At 36.3% G+C, this 11,741-nt stretch overlaps 2 protein-coding genes across 2 annotated transcripts; both read right to left on the bottom strand.

Annotated features, from left to right (window-relative positions):
- Nucleotides 1-4,889: 4,889 nt before the first annotated feature.
- LOC147474419 (uncharacterized) lies at nucleotides 4,890-5,573 on the bottom strand. The gene has a single exon (XM_086585074.1). The coding sequence runs from the start codon at nucleotides 5,571-5,573 to the stop codon at nucleotides 4,890-4,892; it is 684 nt and encodes a 227-aa protein (XP_086441200.1).
- An 851-nt stretch (nucleotides 5,574-6,424) lies between these two features.
- Nucleotides 6,425-9,561, bottom strand: LOC147474418 (uncharacterized). The gene is made up of 2 exons (XM_086585073.1): nucleotides 9,081-9,561; nucleotides 6,425-7,176 (listed from the first exon to the last, which is right to left on the bottom strand). The coding sequence occupies exons 1-2, from the start codon at nucleotides 9,559-9,561 to the stop codon at nucleotides 6,425-6,427; spliced, it is 1,233 nt and encodes a 410-aa protein (XP_086441199.1).
- Between the last annotated feature and the right edge of the window lie 2,180 nt (nucleotides 9,562-11,741).

Raw genomic sequence — 11,741 nt, 5'->3', positions numbered from 1 at the left:
ATTTTACAATGGAGTCCAAGGATTTGCTTCAAGGTTAGCTATCTGAATCTTTCATATAGTGTACTTTAGATTTAGCTAGTTTATTTGTTAAACACATAGATAGGTTGCTGAAAATAAATGTCAGCTGTACTAAATGTGAAATTGTAGACTACAAAAACATAGCCAAAAGGTCTTGTTTTCTGTTCGGTATGGTCTGTTATCAATACAGTTGTAGGAGATCATAGAAAATGGTCTCTTAATTTTGTGAATCGCTTTGATCAATTTTGTAATTATTGCCATTTGTTTGTTTTACTTTTTTGAATGGCTTAGTAGAATTTTAAGCTGATCTTAACAAAGGATTACATATACATTTTTGATTGGGCTTGTGCTTGCTCTAGTTTCAAGAGAGAACTTGGAACATCTTTGTCACATGATGGAATTTGGGTTATTGAATGTTCTCTATGGCTTGCATGTAAAGAGGCCTCGTAGCTCCTTGCTACAATTCTATTTTGTAACTCAATCGTGGACTTGGATTAGTGAATACATTGAATGTTCCCAACCCAAAAAAGAAGTTATTACATTGTATGTTTCCCACTAACAAAATGTTATATACAATTGAAACACTTCCGCAATCCCAGTTCTTGGCCATCATGTAGCTGTTTCAAGTGTCTTACTTCTGAGTCAGTATTTTTGTGCCTTGGTAACGTTGTTTCAATAATGTTGAGCATCACCCCCTGTCCTGGTCTTGTGATCCAGCTTATATATATTCTGGTCTTGTGATCCAGCTTATATATAGCTTCAAAATAATGTTGGCCACTGATCAAAATTCATTTTTGGCTATGAGATTTTGGACATGTACTAAATTCGACGTTACAATGGGATAAGTGGTCATTCCTTTTGGTGGCAGAATGAGATTTTGCGCTGGCTCAGAGTACACAAAGCTGCAAATATATGTGGTGCTCCATTTTTTGGTGACGAATTACAGGTAAAACTTTCCCTAAAGTGCTCTGTAAAATAGGTTTGTTGAATGTGTAAATATTCACATAGAACATGGGTTGAAATACACTGCCAATCACTATGCTTGTGTGATTGACTTGCTGAGTCGGTCTGGTCGTTTCTAAGAAGCTGAAGACATTATTGATGGCATGCCTATGAGCCTGATAGATTCTTGTGGGCTCGGTGGCTGTAGAATTTTCGGGAATATCAAACTTGTAAAAAGAATAGCAGAAGCATTATTTGAAATAGAACCTGAGAATGCAGCAATATATGTGACCTTAGCCAATGTATAAGCTTCTGCTGGGATGTGGCACAAAGTGGCTACTATTAGAAAGGCTATGGATGACCGAGGGGTGGTGAAGAAGCCAGGTTCTAGTTGGATGAAGGTTAAAAGACAGATCCACGTGTTTTTGGTCGGAGATGAATCCCACCTAAGAAGCAAAGAAATTTACTTACTTTTAGAGGAACCAAAAAGGATGAAGGAAGAGGGATTTGTGCCAAAGACAGATTATGTGCTGCATGATGTGGAGGAGGAGCAGAAGGAGCATAATCTATCCTATCACAGTGAAAACTTGCAATTGCATTTTGGATCATTGCCACACCTACTGGAACACCGATCAAGGTTTTTAGAGATTGCCATACCGCTATTAAATTTATATCAAAGATTGTTGCAATGGAGATCACTGTCAAGGACTCTAATCGTTTCCAATGTTTTAAGGATGGAATTTGTTCATGTGGTGATTTCTGGCGATTTAGCTCATGAAAGTGAATCTCATCTCCATGATATGCACATTCCTGATTATGATTATCATACTTGATCCATGAAAATCGGAAGGGATGCCATTGTTCTTACCCAAACTGCCAAATCGAGATCTATAGGTTTCCTGTCACAATCATTAAATGAAGGCAAAGATGTAAGCTATCACCAGTTTCTTATGTTTGTTTTCCTTGTTTTGCTTTATCTAATTAATTGATATGACTGCAGATTCTAGAAATTCCAATTGTAAGCTATGCTAGGCAGGGCCTTATGATGGAATTTGACTTAAGCGTTCATACACCGACCTCAAATAAATATAATCGAGAATTATAAAGGAATTTTCACCTTTTGATGAGTAATTCATTGCGACACTATTACTCTTAGAGGGGTTGGGACACAAATATACATATGGAATTTGGATGAATGGTGGTCGGATTACTGTTTGGACTGGCAGTATGGAAAGGATATTTTCCCTGAAGGTGACATTTTTATTCGGTCTAGAAGGATCAGGATGCGTCCCGGTCAGATCAGCCAGAAGGTTGGTAATTATCACTATCTATTTTAAGTCTGAAACATTTATGTAGGAAGAAGGTTTTGTAGTTTTCTTTAAGTTGCAAATCAACTTATTATACCGCAGATAGTTTATTATCTTACTATACTGCTTTTAGTTTATATGGGTTGATTTTTTTTTTAGTTATTACTTTTGCAATTAGTATTTGTTATTTCAGTCTTTCCTTTTTTTTCTTATAGGGTACCTTTGGACTATTCCCTCCGATCCTACTTAGAAGTTATCTTTTTGGATCCTCGATTGAAGATCAAGGTTCAAGGGTCACTGGTAACTTCATAGTCCATACTGTTAATGTTATTGTTCACTTTCTAGTTGCATTTCGTATAACTTGTTTCATTGATTGATGGATGACTTCTTTTTAGGTCAAAAGTTGCCCATTGGCAAAATCTTTGAATAAGACGGCTATTAGAAAAGGTCATATCCTGGGAAAACCTGTTCAGCTCATTCTTGGTCGTTCTCAAGTAGAATGGGAAAAGAGGAATATATAGTGGAATATTTTTGTATTAGCATGGTCGACTGATTGAGGTGAGCTATTTTCAATTGCTTCTTATGGTTATAATTCTTTTTGGTCTGGTAAACGGTCACCATCAATAATTAACTTTTACTATATGCAATAGAAAGTTATTTTTTTTAGTCAAAAAATTCAGCTATGTGTGGTGATTTTAATTGACAGAGGCAAGAATGAGTTTGGGGGGCAAGTGTCTATGCATCTACACACAAATATATAGCATAGCATCCGAATATGGTTGGTTCTCTGAAAGAGTATCCCTGGATGATGACTGGGTCTGGAAAGCCACCCTCTGTTCATGAGGTTAAAAGGACTATAGATATTATATCATTGGAAGGATGGCATACCTTATGGAGAGGTCTCAAATCAGGAGTAGTGCGGGATTCTGTTTTGCTTAGCCCATAAATGTTCCAGATATGTGGAAGTGGGTCCATGTCTTCCATCTTACCACCATCATCATCACTATCATCATTTGTTCCATTTTTTTTTTTTTTTTTCGACACTTACATTCGCGACTAATTCTCACACATCCCACATATAAAACGCGTCGGTTAAATGCTTTCTATGCTTGCTTTGAAAAAGACATTGTTTTCAATTATAATCTTCCGTTGTGTTTAATGGTCGTCTGTTGAAGAAATTGGTATGTTGTCACCTTGGGTTTCCAGTGTTGCAAATTTGGAGTATCCGGTTCGGTGAGTCGTCTTTGCTTCTCATTGTTTCGACCGCGGTAAAAGTCGATCTCAGTGTATTGTGCTCCCAAAGGTAATTTGATACATATTATACATGGTTAAATTAAATAAAATTGTCCTTCCCCTTTGTTTTCTGTAGTTGTTGCTAACTCGAATTATCCTTTTCTCTACAATAAATTTATTGTGTTATCTACTTCGTCGCAGTACGTCTCCAAAGAAAGAAGGCTTCTGAAATGGAAACAGCCAGGATATTGGGTTGAGAGAATTTCAGGGATCTACCCAAAAGATAGAGGAAATCAAAAATGCAGATCGGAGTGGACCCAAAGGAATAATAAATGCCATTGGGATATCTATCATCGTTAGGTGGGGTTACCTTGTCGGTATCATGTTTACTAAGGTAATCAACTTAATTTATTATGTATAAGTTAGTAATAGAAATAGAAAATACATAATGTTTAAAATTAATTAAAAAATAATCATGAGAATATATATGTCTTCCAATGCCTTCAGCTTTAACATTATTATCTCATGTGTGCACAATAGAAAGAATGTATTATAATTTAATTAGATATAAAAATAAAACAAAAATATGTATGTGAGTGCAATTGGTTGTAATACATTTGTGTTTGATAATCTTACCATGTGATTGAGCTGTGTTGCTTGCTGTTCTTCAATTTCCATGTGTAGCCGCTATGAAATTTATTCTGAAAAGTTTGATAATAACATTTGGTCAGTGGTATTAAATATATATTCATAGATTAAGAGATGATGTGTTCGGATCATATCTAGTAGACATACCTGTTGGTAGATTGTTGAAAACCTCATTGTAAACAATGTTCTCTGTATGACCATATGGTTTATTTTCTTTGTTGTCTATCAATATCTTTAATCCTTCTCGTGACATGGTACGGGAAACAACAACATACAGTTGTCCATGGCTGAAAATGGGTGTAGGAAGGTAGATTCCAACATGTTTTAGAGTTTGACCCTGGCTCTTGTTGATTGTCATCGCAAAACAAATTTTCATAGGAAACTGTCGTCGCCTTAGAATGAAAGGCCATTTTGATTCGTTTGAAGACATGACGATGCGATGGATGGGAACCCTTTTTCCAATATTCCTTCCTATTATAATTTGTGCCTCGATAACCCTTTCTCCTAGTTTTGTGATGATCAGCCCCTTGTGCCATTGCACATGCCCATACTCGGGTTTGTGTTTCTGAGGAGCATAATGGGTACGCCACACTTCAGCTCAAGTTCATGATTTGGAATCCCAAACAACTCTATCGTATTTAGGAACTCTATCGGATACAAAATATCTTGATTTTGAATATTTCCACACATTGGGCTTATTGAGTCCACACTCAGGTATTTTTTAGAGTCTCGTTCCAATGTCTAAAGGACGAATGAGTTAATTTCGTCGACACAATCATTTCTTGGTGTCAAAATGCATCTGTCTCTCAAGTATTCCAGCTTTGTATAGTTGTTCTCAATGTCAAGGTAGATGCTAGACACAATTTCTTTAATGCCATTCTCTCCAGGCGGAATGAGAAGATCGTCTGGGATTTTTATCCAAGTTGGCTCTTTGTTATTATTAAGAGCAATTGTAGGCAACTTTCCTTCACCTAAATCGAAGACCCACTTGCTGAATTTGGCTATGGACTCAACCATTTCTGTATCAAGGTCTTCGTCTTTAAGTCGCATATTTTTTGTCAGTAGATAAACCTTGCATTGGTCCCACAAATGAGATCTGGTTAGTGAAGCGCAGACCACTTGTTCTCTTTTTCCTTTTGCGATAACGGGTAGAGTTTGTCTGAAATCTCCCCCCAAGAGTACTGTTTTTCCTCCAAAGACTTTTGTATTGGATTGTGGATCTTTAAATAGCATCAGATCTCTCAAGGTTTTGTCCACTGCTTCAAAAGCATCTTTATGATTCATTGGTGCCTCATCCCACACAATAAGATCTGCTTCACATATGAGTTCAGCCAAATGGCTGCCTTGGCCAATGTTACAACATGAGCATTCATCAATGTCTATAGGAATTTTCAATCTGGATTGTGCAGTTCTTCCTCCAGGCATTAATAGAGATGTTATACCTAAAGAAGCTACTGCCAACAAAATTTTCCTCTATGATCTCAATCTTGCTAGGATCATGTTCCAAAGGAATGTTTTCCCAGTTCCTCCGCTACCATACACAAAAAATAGGCCTTCTATTTTTTCCTCCACCGCATTGATAACTACATCGAAAACTCTCATTTGATCACTGTTTAGCTGTTTGTGGTGCTCGGAGAACTCTTTGTCGAGGGCTACCCTATCGTAGCACAACTCTTCTTGAAGCAATCTATTACCTTTACCAACATCAGACTCTTTCAACATGTCGGGAATTAGTTTTTCTGAAAAGTCTTTGAGTTTTTTTATTGTACTTGTTTAATAATCTCTCAATCTTGCAAAGTGCACAATTTTGAATTTCCTCATCAGTGAGTGTCAGTTCATCGTTTTTTAGTCTGTTTCTTTCGTCGAAGAGAATGTCCTCAAAAAGTATTTTCCAATTTCTGTTCCATAGTTCGAAAGGATCATTTATCTCGCAGTACATCAAAAGAGTGATGAACATTTGCCTCAATGTTTTTGGTAATGCTGAAATTGCTGCTTCTTTGATTGCTTCATGCCATTCACCATCGTCTTCCAATAGTCCTAGTGCAAGGCACACTGACTTGTAGGTCGGACGCACTTTTCCATTTACTATTCTTATCTCTTTAAAGTTCCTTAGACCCTTCACCGTGTTAAGAAGTAGACGAAGATAAAACCGTTCACCTGTTATCGGTGGGGTATAGTATATCCTGCCTATAGTTCTTCCTGATTTCCTTCTTGTCATTGTTTGCATCCCAGACCCATTTTGTAGGAAATTCAGCATATGTCAATTGCCTTGCATCTTAGTTCTCCGCATTTGTCTTCATCCACTCGATGAATTGAGTGCCGTGCACTCCACTCCTATTTGCCACATCAGGTATATAATCACTGTCCTGGTATATGATAGGTTGTTGGTTTTCCAAGTGGAATGAAAGACGTTCGACTGCCGGGTTTCGATATTGAATGTGAAAACCGAGAATTCTCCAAGCTGCCTCATGTGCTAATAGATAACGATAGCCTTGATATTGTTTGACCTCGTCAACTTCACGTATGACATGTTCTCCATTTGATTCACCATTTTGGATGTTCTCCTCAATAACAAATGTTGCTCTGTCACCACCTTTGTGCATATATTTGAACAAATACTTAACAGACCTTCCTTGGTTGCAAAATTCGACATTAATATGTGCTTGGTATTTGACGATCAAATCTCTGTTGTACGGAACAACCCAAATGTTATCAACTTTTTTCCCTTTCTTTGTAATAGCGAATTTGGAATCATTTCTTCTCATGTAAGCAGCAAATCCTTTTTCATCTATGGTTGTTTCGTTGCGAAATCTCTTTGGGAATTTCCTAGTGCATTTATTTTCATCCATGCAAGAAGATTTTTCATTTTCTGTGCCACATGGACCGTGTATCATGTATTGGACTACCACTTGAAATCCCAATGGATCATCGACTTCATCGGGCAGCTTAGCAGAGATGATTTTTTGGATGTCTGATGGAGTTTTCAGTTTGTTGTGGAGGAATGATAAACTGAATATTGATAGTTTACCTACGAAATGAACAATGAAACTCAAAACGTAAGTAAACTAAAACTTTCAACGTGTCTATATTTATCAAAGTTTCTACTCTCAATTCTATCGAAATAGAGTGGAGTAACAAATTCATTCCACTCCTAGTTCTCTAGCATGGAATGTTTTCTAATCTAATTAATCGGTCTTAAGTCTAATGAGAGCTTTACGAAGGGTGTTATATTACGATACAATATAAAATTGATTATGTTGAATTTAACTACGAATGCTATGGAAATATGATTGTTTTTTAATCTAGATAAAGGATTATAGGGGACTTGAATCCACCTCGAATCCAACTTAATAACCTAGCATAGATTCTTGTATCTCGATTCTTACGTTCTTACGGCAAGAAATTCGAGTTCTAATCCCTAGTGTTCTTGGCATTTCTACCAAATACTAACTAGCATGTGAGGTCGTCCACCCATTCTCATGGCGAATCACGACCTTCTAGAGTGGAATAGATTCTACAACGCTTCTACACTATACCACTAAGTTTTCATCAAAGCTTCATCAACCCCTCTAATGGAGGTTTTAGCCTTGAGTCATCAAACCATCATTTCCCATTGAATTATAACTACACATCATATTAAAATTCTAACTTAACTAAATTAACTAACAATGTTTCAATCTACTTAAACTACAAAATGATAATCGACAAGAATTAAAACTAGGTCTATAAATCGAAATAACAAAATTCGAAATTGACAAAATAACTATTTTATTTATCTAATCAATCAAGAACAATGATTCAAAGACTTAATCTAAAACAAGAATTGAAAATGGAACTTAAACTTAATTACTCTACTGAAAACTAGATCTAGAATTCTATATAGTTTTAGGTCTAACTAGCTACCATTAACAAAGAGTTAAGCTTTGGTTTTTATACTTTCAAATCCAAAAATCGTGCATGGGCTTGGAGCCATGTTTTGGGCCAGAGAATCAGGCCCAAAACCCAATTCTTTCAGTCCAAAAAGGCCTCTTCAGCTGTAGTTGGCTTCAATAGACTTTTCGTCCACTTCTGCTCCTTTTATTGGATCAAGGCTTAGACCATTGGAAAGCTCTTTCTGAGCCGGTCGTTTTGACATAAGGTAGGCCCCATTCCGAGGTCTGAGTCCAAAGATACGGCCTACGGAAGTTCTGCTGACTTGTGTGTTGTTTCTGCCCACGTCGACTTTTCAGCTTTTGATCGGGCTTTAGAAAGGCTTTGTCTTCTTGAATCTTGGCCTTTAGTCACGATACTCCTTAGTAACCGACCTTTGCTCCTTTATCTCGCTAAAGTGGCACATTTCTGCACATAATGGACTTTGAAGCCTGAAATGCATAAAAACACGTAATCAGTGTTAACTCTTAATTATTACTCACATAATTGGTCTAAAAGTATGACTGTTACAGGGTTAAAACTACATTTTTGGGCTCTTATCAAGGAACAACAATATATGAGCATGTGGTAGTCCCCTTTTTTGAAATTCAATTGTGTAAACAGATGCAAAGAGGAAATCAGTTAGATTAAATACACAAAAAGGTAATAAGGACAGAGAAACAAAAGTCTTTATTGACTTAGAGGCTAAAGTTCGAAGTTCAAAGTCCAAAGTCCAAATGAAAATAAATAATTAGCCACTTTGGTTGATGTTAATATTAATTAATATATAGTTAATTAGGAAGTTCAACTAAAATTGAATAAATTAGATTCATTAGTGAGATAGAAGGAGAGACATCTAGAAAATACATGCCATAACCTTTCTGAAGTGTTGACCTCGACATAAATCGTCCATGAGTTGATCTAGCTTGATCTTAAATGCCCGAGCTACAATTAATGGGTCATCTTGTGGTTTTAGCCCTACTAAGGTGGTGAATTCTTCTATCTCTGGCCATTTAGAATTACATGTAAATGTGATGAAAAGATCTGGTGATCTTGCATATCTACAAATAGCAATTGCGTCTTGATAGCTTTGAACCATATATCTTGGACCTCCTGTAAATGAAGAAGGTAGAACTAATCTTTTTCCAACTGAAGCTAGTGTTGTGTCCCCGACAACAACTGCATCTTGGAGACCTTGGTACAATTCTGATCTGATCTTTTTCTGGTTATCACGTATCCAACGTAGACAGAGCTCCACCACGCTTGTTTCTGCATCAACTACTAACTGGCTCAAAAGACGTCCACCTCTCATCAGTGTTTGTCCTTCATTTTTTCTATGTTGAAGCCTGTAAGCATAGAATTCTCTAATGCTTACTGTATTGCGTTTTGTTAGCTTACTTCCACGTACATTATTTTTTACAATCTGCAAATGGAAACCGTCTTCTCCAAATGGAAAAAGAATAGGATATTGCATAGCCATAAAGCTTGGTTGTAACTCATTCATCCTTTTTAAGCCTTCTGATCTTTTCTCAACAATTACGTCTCTACCGTTATTATTTTCATGTCCATCTCCAACAATTAATCCAGCAACTTCTACTGCCTCTGGTATGTTGTACTGCCTTGCATCCTTGTTTCGTGTTCCAATGATTCTCAAGCGCACGTGGATCAAATCAGGCTCTCAAAATCTTTCTCTTGCTGTTCTGAAAGATTTTATTAGATTATTCTCAACATTGAACATTTTTATCAATCCATCGACAATTTTTTTATCTATGTTTTTTGGATCTTCTTTTTCTTTTCTTTTCAAAAAATCCACTCAGTTTTGAATTTCGTTTTCTGTGTCATGTATATATAATTGAGCAAATCTTGGCTTCTGGCCTGGCATTGGCAATAAAGAACCTATTTTCTGATGATTCTGCCCGGTCAATTTGAAAACGTAAGGTCCATGACCTTTTTTGTTTATATCCTCGTCTATTTTTCCGCCCATAGACGTCATAGCAAACATCGTATTGTATGACCGTATGTTTTCTCTGAATTTTCTTGATCTAGGTCCCCCATTGTAGTCCATGAGCTGCTTTAGAAAACTCGGAGGTTCTCTTAGTAATGACAATTTTACCTTCCCTTGTTGGCAACAGATGGTAAACTTTGGATTCTTGGGTCTCTTATATTTTGTGTTCCTCTTTGATAAGCACCCAAAACTGTAATATGAAACCCCATTGAGACATATAAATTTGGTTAATTATGTGTTTAATAATCATGAAATAAATATATTTTCGTACTTTTGCAGGTATTCGCAGTAAACATGAAAATATTGGTTAAACCTGTGTTAAAGCACGGGAACGACGTATATATGAATTTTTCCAAATCAGCCATGTAAAGCCCAACAAATCCGCACAGAAGCATCAAACTTCCGAAACTCCTACCTCTTGAACCAGGACTCCAAATGCGACAAGTGAGCTGCTCAGACAATCAGGGCGATGAACTCTACGCATAGGTAGGAAGTTGTAAAATTGCCAAAAGATCAGACCGCCACTGGACTGCATGTGGACCCACTATATGGGCCCACAAGATTTGATGAGTCATCAATCATGGAGCATGTCAAGACAAAAATACTAAATTATTGGTGCAAAGTTGACACCTTGCATGTAATTAATTAGATTAGGTGTTAATAGTGAAAAAAAAAATGCAAGGTGTCACTTTGTTTTAATGTGGTGGATAAAAATGAAGTAAATGTGGTTTGGTGTTTCACGTAGGTAAAAATGAGATTTCTCTCAAATGGAGAAGAAAACAAAACAAAATGGGGACAATCCATTTACTCCCTTGACTTCTTTTTCTTTACCATGTATTATTTTAGTTCCTTAGCCTTAGTTTTTATTTAGTTTTTAGTTTTGAAAAAAAATAGCTTGTAATAGTTTTAATGGAGGAAACCTTGTGTTCCTCTTGAAAAATTCTCACTTCTTCATGCAAGTGAGTTTATAAATAGATAGTTTCTTCTTTTTGCTCTCTCTCTTTTTACATTCCACACTTGTTTTAGTTTTAGCCCAAGGATCATGAGGTAAACCTTCCCTTTATGGGGAGTTCATAATACTCATGTGAGGGAAAATTCTTGTTATTTTGGTTTAGTAAGTTGTTTATGAAGAACAACTAGACCTACATCCTATTCCAAAATGATAGTTGTTGTAGAGTCTAGTTAGGGATCAAGTGATGAGCTTAGAGATAAGTCATTGCTTTGGTTCCACGTGCTAGCATGTATGAGCTTAGAGATGAGTCATATATGTTAGGGATCAAGTTTTCTTTTAGTAGGACTTGTCTTTGAGTTCTAGGAAGGTAAAAATACACTTACAAAAATCAAATAACAAAAGTTATCTTCACATGAGGAGAATTAACTCTCCACTTTTGTTTTAGTAAAATTTTATTGTGTCTTAGTTGCATGATTACGTAATTTAATGTTTTTTAATTTGTGTGTAGTAAAGAAACCAAGTATGTAGTATTAATATAATCATAGCTAAACTTACTCACTAGTTCCCTAAAAGAGTAAAAACCAAGTTGTAAGTGGTCCTAGAAATTTAGGTTGGTTCGAATCCATACTCCAATTTTATATGAACACGAAGATCGTGAGTAAGGAAAAATATTTTTGAATTCGCACTTTCGCCAAAGAAGAAATTCAAATCTCTAACGTAGCAAAAG

The sequence above is a fragment of the Coptis chinensis genome, chromosome 9, assembly GCF_015680905.1.
Source record: "Coptis chinensis isolate HL-2020 chromosome 9, ASM1568090v1, whole genome shotgun sequence".
NCBI classification, from domain to species: Eukaryota; Viridiplantae; Streptophyta; class Magnoliopsida; order Ranunculales; family Ranunculaceae; genus Coptis; species Coptis chinensis.
Note: the sequence above shows the minus strand (reverse complement) of the source record. Positions and strands in the feature narration are given on the sequence as shown.

Bases quoted from the DNA above. Each gene is read 5' to 3' on its own strand.
- LOC147474419 (XM_086585074.1), bottom strand. From the start codon at position 5,573: ATGCCTGGAGGAAGAACTGCACAATCCAGATTGAAAATTCCTATAGAC.
- LOC147474418 (XM_086585073.1), bottom strand. From the start codon at position 9,561: ATGAATGAGTTACAACCAAGCTTTATGGCTATGCAATATCCTATTCTT. The intron at 7,177-9,080 runs GTAATTCTAAAT...TTCATTTCGTAG, and splicing joins TCTTTTCATCACATTTACAT to GTAAACTATCAATATTCAGT.